Below are 15,237 nucleotides of genomic sequence, written 5' to 3' on the forward strand. Positions count from 1 at the left end.
CTCCCTCTCCCCTCTCTTTCCCTCTGCCTCCGTGTCCCCCTCTCTGTGTGAGTCCCCCTCTCCCTCCCTCTCTGTGTGAGTCCCCCTCTCCCTCCCTCTCTGTGTGAGTCCCCCTCTCCCTCCCTCTCTGTGTGAGTCCCCCTCTCCCTCCCTCTCTGTGTGAGTCCCCCTCTCCCTCCCTCTCTGTGTGAGTCCCCCTCTCCCTCCCTCCCTGCTTATCTCTCTCCCTCCCATGCATGTCTGTCTCTCGTCCCCCGCCCTCCCCACGCCTGCCGCCACCCCCAGCCCCTCATGCGATGCTCCAGCTAGCCTCTACACCCCCCCCCCCAACCACCTCCGCCGTCCTCCCCCACCGTTTTCTCCCGTGGGTTTCAATTTTCATAAATCTTAAAATGCGATACTTTATCAAATGCCTTTTGCCGTCCATTTTCACAGCATCAACTGCACTGCCCTTACCCACCCTCTCATCAAAAAGCTCAATCATGTTAGTCAGGTACAATTTGCCCTTAACCAATCCGTGCTGGATCTCCTTCGTTAGTCAGTATTTGTCCAAGTGGCTGCTAATTTTCTTCTGAATAATTGTTTGGAAAAGCTTCCTCTGGTCAGTAATTGCCGGTTTGTCTTCCTCCCCTTTTATTTTTAATCAGGGCTATCATATTTGCGATGTTCCAGACCTTTGGCGCCATCCCTGTATCTGAGGAAGGTTGGAAGACTGTGGCCAGTGCTTCTGCTGTGTCTTCTCTCTCATCCCGAGGATGTGTCCCATTCGGGGCCAGGTGGCGAACCCACTTTAATAAAACCAGCTTTTCTGGGATCACCCAGGATCGTGGCGACCTTCTCATTTACCGCAGCTTTGGCGCAGTCATCTTCCTGGTTTAAACATCAACGCAAGGTGTTCATTTAGTGTTTCAAGCAGGTCTTCTACCTCCAGCGACAGAGCTCCATCATGTTCCCGAAGCTGACCCTCCGCTCCTCTGACGGCCATTTTATTGTCACCGTGCCTATCGACGAGCGATGGTGTTTCATTCTGTTCTCTCTCCCTCTTGCAGCAGTTCTCCCTCTCAACCGGGCAAAGTGAAGCCGGCCATTCCCTCCCCCGCCATGACGTCCCGGGTGCTGCTCCGGCAACAGCTGATGCGGGAGCAGACACAGCAGCAAGAGCGGAAGGAGCAGCAGGCCGCAGCCCAGCTCATGCAGGAGCGGGCCTCCGCCAACCAGTCGCGCGCCATCAACGTTTCCGCCCCCCTGGGGCTGCCCTCCAAGGCGCAAGTCCCCGTGGAGATCCTGAAGGTGAGTCCGGGGCCTGCGGGCAAGGCAGCGGTCGCCACGGCTGCAAGCAGGACTGTGGGTCTGATGTTGACCTTTCACCTCTGGGGTTTAACGCAGCCCAGACTGATGGGATGGAATTCTCCTCTGCTTTCTCATTTGGTGATGGGATTATTTTTTTACAGGCATGTTTATAAGAACATAACAAATAAGAGCTGACGTAGGGCCATTTGGCCCTTCAAGCCGACTCCACCCTTCAACAACATTGGCCGACCCCTTATCCTGAGACTGTGACCCCCGTGTTTGAGACTCCAGCTGGGGGGTGGTGACAACAGCCTCTCGGCATCTACCCTGTCAAGCCCCTTTTAAGAATTTTATTTATTTTAATGTGATCAGCTCCAGGAATCTGTAAACTCCAGGGAATATAAGAGCATAAGAAATAGGAGCAGGAGTAGGCCATTCAGCCCTTCAAGCCTGCCCCGCCATTGGATAAGATCATGGCTCATCTGTCCCAGGCCTCAACTCCTCTTGCGGGCTTGCTCCATTATTCCGGAATTTTTTTTGTCTTCCACCGTGAGAACAGACACAATGTATTTGTTTCATGTTTCTGCCATTTCCTTATTCCCCATTACAATTTCGCCTGTTTTTGCCTCTAATGGGCCCACATTTACTTTCACTCGTCTCTTCCTATTTTCATACCTATAGAAATGTTTACAATATGTTTTTATGTCTTTTGCTAGTATATTCTCTCATTCTGTTTTCTCTTTCTTTATCTATTTCTTAACCCTCCTTTGCTGAATTCTAAAATTCTCCCAATCCTCGGGCCTACTGCTCTTTTTGGCAACATTATAAGCCTGTTCCATTGATCAAATACTACCCGAACCCCTCTTGTAAGCCATAGTTGGACCCATTTTTCGGTGGGATTTTGTGTCTTAAATGAAAGTCTATTTGTTGCAAATTATGTATTAATGATTTAAATGCTAGCAATTGCTTATCTACTCTGATATCTTTTAAAGTAGTTTCCAAATCTAACTTAGTCAACTCGCCTCCCCCCCCCCCCCCATTAGTTTTCTTTGTTTAGATTTAAGACCCAATTTTGAACTTAACTAAATCGCTTCGAGCGTGTTATAAAATTTTAACCATATTATGATCACTCTTCCCTCGCGGCTCCAAGGTTATTGATTAACCCTTTCTCATTGCATAATACTACAACCAAAATAGCTTTCAAGATAAAAATGTTGAAAAGTATTGATTGTTGACCGTTGCACTTAACTGGAGAAGTCTTGGGCCCTCAGACCCTGAGAAGTCAAACATGTGGTTGTTTTTCAGTTGAAGTTTAATAGGTTAATTAGACCTTAGTGAATTCTGAGGCGTTTCCCTGATTTTCCATCCCCTTTCAAGTGGAGAAGATATTTCTGCTTGTGGAGAATGCCAAATGTCTATTCAGCTTCTTTAGAGCACCCCTTCAGAAATGGATCAGTGGTTTGCCTTAAAGGATAATTTCAGACTAAAACAAATGGCAGCTGAAAGAAGATTCTTTTTGTTTTATGTTTGGGGATGATGCATTGAAAAATGTAGACCTTTTTTCTCATTACACACATTTTTATCTGCATGTATTTCTTTGACTAGTAAATTTAAATATGAAACAAAGCAGACAATGCCAGAAATACTCAGCAGGTCAAAGAGCGTCCGCGAGAGAGAAGACAGAGTTAAGGTTCAGGTCGATGACCTTTCGTCTGAGCAAAGGCCCTGGACCCGAAGCCTTAACTCTGTCTCTCTCTCTCTCTCTCTCTCTCTACAGATGCTGCTTGACCTGCTGAGTGTTTACCAGCATTTTCTGTCTTTATTTGTTCTATCCTCCCCTTGTCTGAAGCGTCTGTCAAATCATTAAGCCAGGGCAGTTGCGAAGAGATTAATGAACAAAGCTCTCCGATCCTTTATCACTTGTCACATTCCTTACACATTGTAGCCTTGGGGGTTGTTCAGGCCCCAAGAATATTCAGGTGAATGTTTTATTGAACTGATGACCTGAATTGATTGCCAAAACATGTTTGCCCTCATTATATCTTGAGGACACTGAACTGCAGTGAAATTGTCGCACGTCTCCTGTTTTCTTGTGAAGGGAAAAAAAACTGTTCTTCCAATAGTGGTTGCCCGAAGAGGGCAGACGGAGTCTGTGGCTTAACATGTCACCCAAAAGCCTCCGACAGTGCGGTGCTCCCTCAGTGCAGGCACTGGGGGAGTGTCGGGCCTGGATCTGGGGCTCGAGTCTCTGGAGTGGGGGTTCGAGCCCCACGACCTTCTGATTGGGGCAAGGGTGAGCCACGACTTTCAGATTTACCGATACTTCAGTGGTCTCAGCCTCGAGCTTTCGCCTGAGGCGTCATCGATGAGTTAAGTTGAACCGCTTGCCCGTCGCAAAGTGAAGCTAACCCGGTTGAATTTGTCCCGGCAGGTGCAGACCCATCTGGAGAACCCCACCAAGTACCACATCCAGCAGTCCCAGCGTCAGCAGGTCAAACAGTACCTGTCCACCACCATGGAGGGCAAAGCCGCCACACAGGTGCTAGCTGGGCCGCACTCCCCAGGGCCTGGGGAGCAGGCACTGCCCCGGGCGGCGAGCAGCACCCCCAACAGCCCCATGGCCCTGCTCAAGATCGGTTCCAACCCGGAGAAGGAGGTGAGGTCCTCGGGGTTTGGGGGTGGGGTGGAGGCGGGAGGGGGTGCGAGAGGTATTTACCTGGGATTTCGAGGTATTTACTCGGGCGGGGGGGGCTGCAGTTTGGGGGTATTTGAGGAGGGGTTTGGAGGTAGGTACTTGCGGGTTATTTAATGGTTCAGGAGTTATTTAAAGGTCTCTTGGGAAGTATTTACTCAAGTTCAGGGGTATTTATTCTGGGGGGATTCGTGGTGAATTATGGGGGGGGGGTTCAGGTGATATTTACTCAGATTCGGGGTTTTTCAGCATATTTCGGAGGGGGCTCGGGAGGTATTTATAGAGTCCTCTGGTTTTGTCCAGTCCGAAGTAACGGAGCTCGATCCATGTCTGTCCGCAGATGGATGACGTCATCGATGAGATCATCAGCTTGGAATCCAGCTACAATGACGACATGCTGGGATTGGTGGACTCCAGCCTCCAGATGCCCAATACGGTGAGTGATGCTGTAGTTTGTAGTTTGTAGTTTGTCTCAGTGTCTCTCGGTTAAGGGGGAAGCAGACAGCCAGTAGCGGTGGAGTGGAAGCCATACCCCAGCGAGGGAAGGGAGGGGGACAAGTGGCGAGGAGGAGTGAAGTCCCCGAAGAGACCAGACCGAGAGAGAACGTACAGGGTCTTTTTGTAACATGGTCGAGCTCCCGTTGCGTTGCAGGGTCTAGTGGGCAGGATCATTGGATCGGGTGAAAGTTCGCTCCCCAGTTTGGCGTCGCACATTCTGTCTTTTTATTTCTATAATGCGTCGATGTCTGGATAAAGGGGGGCTTTAGCGGTAGCTCACTGGGTCACTTCCAAGACGAGAAAGTCATGGTTGAAGCCCCGACTCCAGAGACACGAGCCCCATATCCAGGCCCCCCACGCTGCCTACATTGCAGCAGTGACTATACTTCAGAAAGTTGCTCCATTGGTTGGAAAGCGATTTGGACGTGCTGAGGTGGTCAAAGGGGCAGTAGAGCTATAGAGGCTGGTATTACAGGCACTGGCCCTGGTGGGAGGCTGGTATTACAGCACTGGCCCCTGGTGGGAGGCTGGTATTACAGCACTGGCCCTGGTGGGAGGCTGGTATTACAGCACTGGCCCTGGTGGGAGGCTGGTATTACAGCACTGGCCCTGGTGGGAGGCTGGTGTTACAGCACTGGCCATGGTGGGAGGCTGGTGTTACAGCACTGGCCCCGGGTGGGAGGCTGGTGTTACAGCACTGGCCCCCGGGTGGGAGGCTGGTGTTACAGCACTGACCCCGGGTGGGAGGCTGGTGTTACAGCACTGGCCCCGGGTGGGAGGCTGGTGTTACAGCACTGGCCCCGGGTGGGAGGCTGGTGTTACAGCAACTGGCCCCGGGTGGGAGGCTGGTGTTACAGCACTGGCCCCGGGGTGGGAGGCTGGTGTTACAGCACTGGCCCCGGGTGGGAGGCTGGTGTTACAGCACTGGCCCCCGGGTGGGAGGCTGGTGTTACAGCACTGGCCCCGGGTGGGAGGCTGGTGTTACAGCACTGGCCCCGGGTGGGAGGCTGGTGTTACAGCACTGGCCCCGGGTGGGAGGCTGGTGTTACAGCACTGGCCCCGGGTGGGAGGCTGGTGTTACAGCACTGGCCCCCGGGTGGGAGGCTGGTGTTACAGCACTGGCCCTGGTGGGAGGCTGGTGTTACAGCACTGGCCCTGGTGGGAGGCTGGTGTTACAGCACTGGCCCTGGTGGGAGGCTGGTATTACAGCACTGGCCATTGTGGGAGGCTGGTGTTACAGCACTGACCCCGGGTGGGAGGCTGGTATTACAGCACTGGCCATGGTGGGAGGCTGGTATTACAGCACTGGCCATGGTGGGAGGCTGGTGTTACAGCACTGACCCCGGGTGGGAGGCTGGTGTTACAGCACTGACCCCGGGTGGGAGGCTGGTGTTACAGCACTGACCCCGGGTGGGAGGCTGGTGTTACAGCACTGACCCCGGGTGGGAGGCTGGTGTTACAGCACTGACCCCAGGTGGGAGGCTGGTGTTACAGCACTGGCCCTGGTGGGAGGCTGGTGTTACAGCACTGGCCTGGTGGGAGGCTGGTGTTACAAGCACTGGCCCTGGTGGGAGGCTGGTGTTACAGCACCTTCACTGTGCGTTCAGTTTACTGATTGACCACTGCTACCTGTGATCCTGACGGAGTTACTGAATGGAATGCCATGGTGCCTCGGAGATTCTGCCTGGTGTCTCACTGTGTGATCCTTTGGTTGCTGCTGCACTTGGTGACCGCTGTCTCATCTATTCTTACAGCTACAGTGTCGGGGAACCTGCTGAGCATCTACAGCACTCAAAACCTGACTAACGCGACTGTCACCGTGAGCAACTCCTGTCCGGCCAACCTCCCCAACAGCAAGGAGAGCGCAGGTAGACCATGATTGTGTTCAAACTAACGACATAACCGCTTCTCTTTCTCTCTCATCTCTTGTGCACTTACCTCTTGATCTGTCGACTCAGACTCTCTCTCTGCCTCAACTCTCTCCTCTTTCTGCATCTCCCCTCCTCTCACTCAGCCTCGAGTCAGTCAGGTGGCGGGGTGCTTGGTGGAACCCGACAAGAGTGAGCCCCTTTACAGGTTCCACCTCCCCCTCAATTTCCCCACTTTCCCTATCCCCAGACGTCTAGCTCACACCTCTGCGTGGCAATGATGAGTGGCTCTGGGTCATGTGGGGCTCGAGAGCGAACCCACCCCCCCCCTCCCCCCCACTGAGCTCGAGCACTCCTCCCACACCCACCATTCCCTCTGGAAGGAGTGATTCCTCATGAGGGGGAGGAGGTGAGAGTCCACAATCTCAAGTACTTCAAATGGCCATCCTTATCTTAAAAAAAAATTATCTTCCCAACCCTGACTCCTCCCCAACCAGCCCACCTGCCACCCCCCCCCCCACCCCGCCCCAAGTACACTCCCACAACAGGTACAGCACGGGGGTTAGATACAGAGTAAAGCTCCCTCTACACTGTCCCCATCAAACACTCCCAGGACAGGTACAGTACGGGGGTTAGATACAGAGTAAAGCTCCCTCTACACTGTCCCCATCAAACACTCCCAGGACAGGTACAGTACGGGGGTTAGATACAGAGTAAAGCTCCTCTACACTGTCCCCATCAAACACTCCCAGGACAGGTACAGTACGGGGGTTAGATACAGAGTAAAGCTCCCTCTACACTGTCCCCCATCAAACACTCCCAGGACAGGTACAGCACGGGGGTTAGATACAGAGTAAAGCTCCAAATAAAAGAAAAAAAAAACAAAAAACAGGGTTAGATACAGAGTAAAGCTCCTCTACACTGACCCCATCAGAAAAAAGAGGTCAGATACACAAACTGGGCTGCCTGTTCCCTATTGGAGGGGGATTAACCCTCTCACCCACCTCTCCCCATTTACACACCCTGAGCAGCCTGTTTCCTCTCACCCACACAAAAAAAATGGTGTAGGTACAGAGCAAAGCTAATACCTAAACTAATTTAAACTGAGAGCCCAGAGGTAAGGGAGCTTGTGTGATAGGGAGAGGGGTGTCAGCACAACGGAAGGAGCTGATCAGTGTGTATGGCTCTTTTTAAAGTCTTAAGTTTATTTCTGTTAAGTTAGTTAAGTGTAAAAAAAAACGGGGTTAGATACAGAGTAAAGCTCCCTCTACACTGTCCCCCATCAAACACTCCCAGGACAGTACAGCACGGGGGTTAGATACAGAGTAAAGCTCCCTCTACACTGTCCCCCATCAAACACTCCTAGGACAGGTACAGCACGGGGTTAGATACAGAGTAAAGCTCCCTTTACACTGTCCCCCATCAAACACTCCCCAGGACAGGTACAGCACGGGGTTAGATACAGAGTAAAGCTCCCTTTACACTGTCCCCCATCAAACACTCCCAGGACAGGTACAGCACGGGGGTTAGATACAGAGTAAAGCTCCCTCTACACTGTCCCCCATCAAACACTCCCCAGGACAGGTACAGCACGGGGGTTAGATACAGAGTAAAGCTCCCTCTACACTGTCCCCATCAAACACTCCCAGGACAGGATAAAGAAAAAAAAACAAAAAAAAAAACGGGGGTTAGATACAGAGTAAAGCTCCCTTTACACTGGTTCCATCGAGCTTTAAATGACTGACTCCTCTTCTAATCCAATGTGATTCTTGCCTGTTTTCTGCTTGTGTTGGAGTAAGGTTGGTGTCGGTTTTTCCAATTAGGAGCTCTGTGAGATTGCTAAAACTTGTTTCGGACTTAGTAGCCAGCTCAGAGGATTCATTCACCGCCACATGGTCCATTCTGGATTTTAGTCCAGTACCCAGGAGGTGCTACCCCTGTGACTCATTTCCTCCTGGGCGATTCGTTTCCACAGAGACACACCTCCCTTGTTGGGTATTTTGGGATGTTGTTTTTGGGGGAAAAGAACATTGAGTAACTGAAAGCCTGTTACGCATGTTGTGTCTCTCTCTCTGTCTCTCTTGCAGATGCTGACGTCAAAGCTTTCATTAAAGAAAGGCAGAAGAAAGACAATCACAATCTCAGTAAGTTTTGAACAAGGTTGCAGCTCCTCCTCCAGGCTCCTTCCCTCCTCCAGGCCCATTTCCATGCTTAAATATTGCCTCCGCACCTTTTGTTCAGCAACTGGCATCTGATTGGCACATCTCCGGGGCACTGGATGGGCTACACAGTGAGGGGCAGAATCCGAATGTGAAGAAGCCCCTCCCCATCAAGTTTCAAAAGACGAGGTTAATCGTGTTGGCGACTGTAGGTTGTTGGCGCCAAGTTTGGGCCTGGTTGTTGGTGCCAAGCCTTAAGGAGCACTGAGAGAGGAAAGTGCAGAGGGTTTATCATAAAACAAAGATGAATGAGGATATGTGAGAGAAGGAGGGATGGGGGAGGGGAGGGGGGGAGAGGTGTCAGGGAGAGAGAGGGGCTCAGGAACAAGCTGTGTCCTGCAGCCTGTCTTGGAGCGAGAGGTTGGGATGTGGGGTGGGTATGTGAGTGGATAGTCCGGGCATCGGCGGGCGAGGAGGTGCCTGTCGAGAGGTTTTCTTTGCTGAGCAACGGGTGTTATTTAAGGGAGTTGGTCGCTTTGGAGGGAAAGGGTCTAGTCTGTGTGGGTAGGCCTCGTTGCTATGGAGATGAGCGGAATCGTGAAGTGGTTCAGTGCCAGCAGGGAATGCCAATTGGGCCGGTGGGCAGGGCTGGCAGAGCTCAGTGGCAGGAGCATGTCGAGTCTTGGGTATTCGGTCACTGGTTCACGGGAGGGTGTCAGGCCCTCGAGGACGGGGGAGGTTGAGGCTCTGAGTGGCAGTGACAGAGGGCAGTGGGATTCCTGGCTCTTCTATGCTGCTACAGGCAGGGAGTTTAACAAGACAGGTGCTCGGCCGAGGCAGTGCTTACTCCCTCCCGAGGGTCTCCCCTCACGCTGAGTGTCATGGGTGAGGGTGGGTACCAGTGTTGGGTTTGTGGCTGATCACTCTGGGATGCTGGAGTCGTGAGGGAGGGACCCCGGCCACTGTGGAGGGAGGGAGGGGTCAGGTCGCCATTGGGGGTGGAGTGAAGGGAGTGGCGGGGGGAGGGGGGTGGTATCTGAGGTCTAGGCCTGTTGCCGCGGGAGACAGCTCGCCATCCGGTGGTCATTGCTTGTTTCTCTTTTTTTCTTCCTCAAACAGTTGAGAGAAGGCGGAGATTTAATATCAATGATCGGATCAAAGAGCTGGGTGCCATGATTCCGAAATCCAATGATCCGTAAGTTTCCTTCTTGATAACTGAGGGTGTCGGCCCGTGTTTGTGAATTCCACTGGGGCATTTCGGGAAGTTGGGAAGCGGAGAGCGTGATCGAACAGGTCCTGCTCAGTGCCGCTTTAAATAACCCAGCCTGGGCCACTTTCACAATTAGCTTCCGAAACTGCCTCTACACTGTCCCCCATCACACACTCCCAGGACAGGGACAGTACGGGGGGTTAGATACAGAGTAAAGCTCCCTCCACACTGTCCCCATCAAACACTCCCCAGGACAGGTACAGTACGGGGGTTAGATACAGAGTAAAGCTCCCTCCACACTGTCCCCATCAAACACTCCCCAGGACAGGTACAGTACGGGGGGTTAGATACAGAGTAAAGCTCCCTCTACACTGTCCCCATCAAACACTCCCCAGGACAGGTACAGCACTATCAGCTCGTGTTTTAGATTTGTACCCACTGGTCCTCCCTCTACCCTCGATACTTTCACCCTCTAACTGTGTGGCTCTGGATTGGGTGTTTGATCATCCACTGAACATCAGTGATGAGCTGGGTTCCTCTGAGCTGTCCTGACTTCTTGTCTCTCCCTCCCTCCAGGGAGGCTCGCTGGAACAAGGGAACGATCCTCAAGGCCTCCGTGGATTACATCCGGAAGTTGCAGAAGGAGAGCGGCCGCTCGAAGGAACTGGAGGTGCGGCAGAAGAAACTGGAGCACGCCAACCGGAACCTCCTGCTGCGGATACAGGTGGGAAGCCGAGTCCACGCGTGCTGGCCCGCGCGTTACTGGGTATAACTGGGCTTGGCAGCTCTGGGTAGGCCCTATTCCAGGAGGTTTCATCACCTGATCCTGCCATTGGCCGCAATGAACAAAATTGGCGTGTGCACTACCCACAAACCTCAGTGCCTCCGAAACCCCTCTATCTGTCTGGAAGGTCCTGGCCAGGGGTCTGTATTTGTGTGCCAGGCAGTAAACCTCTTTCTCTTTCCTCCCCCTCTCGGCAGGAACTGGAAATCCAGGCGCGCGTTCACGGCCTGTCGCTCAGCTCCCCCTCCGGCCTCAACACCGCCCAGCTGGCCGCCCAGGTCATCAAGCAGGAGTCCCAACCGAGACAGCAGGGCTCTGACCACCAGCCGCTGCCCAGCCTCCCACAGGCAGCAGGCCTGGGCTTGGACCTGGGCCTAGGCCTGGGCCTGGGCCTGGGCCTGGCCGAGCAGCCGCTCGCCTTCGACTCGCTGGCCGACTTGCCGTTCACCATGAAGCTGGACTCTGGCCTGGGAGACATCCTGATGGAGGACTCGCTGTCCCCGGTGGGAGCGTCTGATCCGCTGCTCTCCTCGGTCTCTCCCGGGGCATCGAAGGGCAGCAGCCGACGCAGCAGCTTCAGCATGGAGGAGGACCCAGGCTGCTAAAGGGACCGCCCGCCAGTGTTCCAGAACCCTCCGCAAACCTTCGAGAAACTTCCAGAAACGTCAGCTTCCTTCGAGAGACTTGCCCACCCGTTAACCGCCTTCTAGAAACTTCCAGACCCGTTAACAGCCTTCTGGAGACCTCAAGAAACATCGACAACCTTTTACTCTGGGGAAACAAAAAGGTTGTTAATCTTTCAACGTTTTTATTTTATTTTTTTAAAAATATGTTTCCTCCTTTATTTTGCCAGTTTATTTTACTTTTAATTTAGCCAATGAGAGTGTCTGGAGAGACCGGGAATCGAACCCAGAACAAAAGAAACCGAGGATCTCTCTTAAGAGGATCTCCAGGGTCTTTAAAGGGACGGCGCACTTCATTATTATTTCCTGGCCGGTGATGTTCGGGAAGGGGGGAGGAGGAAGGGGGGAGGAGGAAGGGGGGCGGGGGGAGGAGGAGGAGGAATGGGTGAAGTGGGGGGGGGAGGAGGAGGGGGGTCGGGGGGAGGAGGGGGATGGGGGGGGTAGGGTGAAGGCGGGGTGGAGGGGGAAGGGGGTTCGTGGGAGGAGGGGGAGTAGGGAAGGGGGGGGGGGCGTCATCGATGTGACCTCCCTCTGATTTTTGGCGGCCTCCCCTTTCCATGGCAGCGGCAGATCGAAGCAGGTCTTCATTTGGTGGCTTGGAGGTCCTTTTCTAGACCATGCGCCTTTCCTCTCCTCCTCCCCCTCCTCCTCCCCCTCCCCACCTAGTCCCCCTCCTCCTCCCCCATTCCTCAGCAGAATGGCCCAGGCTCCATCCTCGGCCTGTGCTGAGTTGACCACCGAACCCCGCTCCCCACACCGTGCACCTGCTCCTTAACCCGGGGCCAGTGCCTGCTCTCGGTGGGCTGTGAAGCCTCCCATGGTCAAATAGCCTGGACCTCACTGGGCTGCCGTGTGAAGAATGGGCACGTGGGGTGAGTGACTGGAATTTGTAGCCCAGCTTGGTTCAGCCCCTTTGGGGGTGTGGGAGCCGTAGAGAAAGTGGGTCAAACCTCCCCGACGCAGCCTCTGTTATTTGTCCAGTAACTGGGTCAGTGGACTGCAGCTATACCAGCGTGAGTGTGATGCAGGGATTGTTTAGTGACAGTGTAACCCAGGAATTCCACTTTTAATGAGCAAAGAATCATTTTCAACGCGTCAAGGTCTCAATTTGGCTATTATTCGGTTGAGAGAACTGTATAATAAACTTTTATACCGTACCACTTGGCCTGCAGCCTTCACTTATCCCCTGCGGTTGTTGGGGTGGGGAGCGGGCGGTAACTGGAGCAGGAGAGGAGTCGGTGATACGGTGCAGGCCTGCAAACACTCGCACTTTCCCACACACAGCTCCCAGCAGCCACAGTGCTGCTCGCTTGCTCTATCTGACCAATTACACATTTGCTGTTTCTCATTTGGTGTCATCGGCAAACCTGGACTTTCCATAACTTCATCCAATTATTTACGGTGAAAAGCTAAAGCTCCCATACAAAACCGGTGGTAACACCAGAACTGAGGGGTTATAACCGCCAGGAAGGATTGAACAGGCTGGGGCTCTTTACAGCAGAGGAGGCCGAGGGGTGAGTCGATATAGAGGTCTTTAAAGTGATGAAGGGGGTTTCGATCGGGTAGACGTAGAGAAGATGTTTTCACTTGTGGGGGAGACCAGAACTCGGGGGGGCCATCAATATAAGACAGTCAGTAATAAATCCAATGGGGAATTCAGGAGAAACTCCTTTCCCCAGAGAGTGGTGAGAATGTGGAACTCGCTCCCACAGGGAGTGGTCGAGGTGGATCGTATCGATGTATTTAAGCTGGATAAACACACAAGGGAGAGAGGAATAGAAAGATATGGTGATGGGGGGAGATGAAGTAGGGGGTGGGAGGAGGCTCGTGTGGAGCAGAAACACCAGCACGGAGCGGACGGGCCGAATGGTCTGTTTCTGTGCTGTAAATACTTTAGTCCCAACCCCTCCTCTTTCCCCAAACCATTTTAAAACATGAAACTGTCTTGGCCCTGAAACAAGGCAGCAGGTTGACGGGTCTTATTGGATCATGCAGGACAAATCCAGGCCATTCAGCCCATCGATGCTGGCCTGGCTGTTCGAAAGAGCGACCTCCTCCCATCTCTCTTCATCTTACCCTATCAGCAGATTCTTCAATTACTTTCTCACTCATGTATTTATTCAGCTCCCCCCTGAACTGAATCGTCTCTATTCGACCTCAACCCATTCCATTTGATCGCCGATTCTACATTCTCACCACTCCCTGTGTTAAAGAACCTCCTCCTGAATTCCCAATTGGATTTATTAAGGACTACCTTACATTTATGATCCCTGGTTTTCATCTTTCCTGTCCAATTACTCCCTCTCCCTGTTCTTTCTGAATAACCCTGCACTTGATCTTGCAGCTTGTCTGCCTCATTCCCGACATTACAACAGTGACTGCACTTCAAAATGTATTTGACTGGTTGAGGCTTGAGTGAAGCAGAGAGCTGTCGGGCCGAATGGCGCCGATCTGTGCATTAACTTCCATCTAGTTCTATGCCAAAAGTGCCAACACGAGTCGAGTAGGACAATATAACTAATGACTGAAACATGTTCAGGGTCTGACACTGAAATGCCTGCAGAATCGGTGCTTGCAGTTGCACCTGGAGCCACTAGGTGCCAGTGTTACTCCACTGCAGCCGCTGCCCAGAACATGCTCAGAGAAAGTGAGCTTTACCCACAGCAGATCCACAGGTCAACTTGGCTGCTTCAGGATCAACCCCCCCTCCGTCACCCTCAGGATCAAACCCCCCTCCGTCACCCTCAGGATCAAATCAACCCCCCCTCCGTCACCCTCAGGATCAAACTCCCCTCTGTCACCCCCAGGATCAAACTCCCCTCTGTCACCCCCAGGATCAAACCCCCCTCCATCACCCTCAGGATCAAACTCCCCTCCGTCACCCTTAGGATCAAACCCCCTTCCATCACCCTCAGGATCAAACTCCCCTCCGTCACCCTCAGGATCAAACCCCCTTCCATCACCCTCAGGATCAAACCCCCCTCCATCACCCTCAGGATCAAACTCCCCTCCGTCACCCTCAGGATCAAACCCCCTTCCATCACCCTCAGGATCAAACTCCCCTCCATCACCCTCAGGATCAAACCCCCCTTCGTCACCCTCAGGATCAAACTCCCCTCCGTCACCCTCAGGATCAAACCCCCTTCCATCACCCTCAGGATCAAACTCCCCTCCATCACCCTCAGGATCAAACCCCCCTTTGTCACCCTCAGGATCAAACCCCTTCCATCACCCTCAGGATCAAAACCCCCTCCGTCACCCTCAGGATCAAACCCCCCTTCGTCACCCTCAGGATCAAACCCCCCTTCGTCACCCCGAGGATCAAACTCCCCTCCGTCGCCCTCAGGATCAAACCCCCCTCCGTCACCCTCAGGATCAAACCCCCCTCCGTCACCCTCAGGATCAAAACCCCCTCCGTCACCCTCAGGATCAAAACCCCCTCCGTCACCCTCAGGATCAAACCCCCCTCCATCACCCTCAGGATCAAATCCCCCTCCATCCCAAGTAGGGCGTGGGAGGAGGCTCGTGTGGAGCAGAAACACCAGCACGGAGCGGACGGGCCGAATGGTCTGTTTCTGTGCTGTAAATACTTTAGTCCCAACCCCTCCTCTTTCCCCAAACCATTTTCAAACCCCAGATATTTATCCCATTCCTACTCTTAGACCCATTCTTGGACTTTGCCTCCCTCACTGTGTCTGAAAAGGCATCGCAGGTCCAAACATCTCTCTGTAAAATAAAACTCTCGGAATATTTTCCTTTTCAAATCAGGGCTCTGTACTGAGGAGGAGGCGGATTCAATAAAACCCGAGGCCAATTCTAGAGTGACAGACTCTTCCACAGGTGCTGCAGATAAAATTGGTTGTCGGGGCTGTTACACAGTTGGCTCTCCCCTTGCACTTCTGTCTTTTTTTTCCTGCCAACTGCTAAGTCTCTTCGACTCGCCACTCTTTAGCCCCGCCTTTATGACTGTCCGCCAGCTCTGGCGAACGCTGGCAACTGACTCCCACGACTTGTGATCAATGTCACAGGACTTTATGTCGCGTTTGCAGACGT

The 15,237-nt window shown here is 53.0% G+C and overlaps 1 protein-coding gene across 2 annotated transcripts in view; it reads left to right on the forward strand.

Annotated features, from left to right (window-relative positions):
- The window catches only part of LOC137358308 (microphthalmia-associated transcription factor-like), a 41,515-nt gene extending 30,170 nt beyond the window's left edge, over window positions 1-11,345 (forward strand). Inside the window, exons 3-10 of one of the 2 annotated variants that reach the window (XM_068024243.1) lie at window positions 1,053-1,290; window positions 3,722-3,946; window positions 4,323-4,422; window positions 6,235-6,348; window positions 8,436-8,492; window positions 9,627-9,702; window positions 10,294-10,441; window positions 10,699-11,345. In XM_068024243.1, the coding sequence (XP_067880344.1) occupies window positions 1,053-1,290; window positions 3,722-3,946; window positions 4,323-4,422; window positions 6,235-6,348; window positions 8,436-8,492; window positions 9,627-9,702; window positions 10,294-10,441; window positions 10,699-11,106 (1,366 nt within the window). In that variant the 3' untranslated portion in view covers window positions 11,107-11,345. Of the gene's footprint in view, window positions 1-1,049; window positions 1,291-3,721; window positions 3,947-4,322; window positions 4,423-6,234; window positions 6,349-8,435; window positions 8,493-9,626; window positions 9,703-10,293; window positions 10,442-10,698 lie in introns of both variants that reach the window. The other variant, XM_068024244.1, reaches the window with a different exon arrangement.
- Window positions 11,346-15,237: the final 3,892 nt, after the last annotated feature.

Source organism: Heterodontus francisci, chromosome 49, assembly GCF_036365525.1.
Source record: "Heterodontus francisci isolate sHetFra1 chromosome 49, sHetFra1.hap1, whole genome shotgun sequence".
NCBI classification, from domain to species: domain Eukaryota; kingdom Metazoa; phylum Chordata; class Chondrichthyes; order Heterodontiformes; family Heterodontidae; genus Heterodontus; species Heterodontus francisci.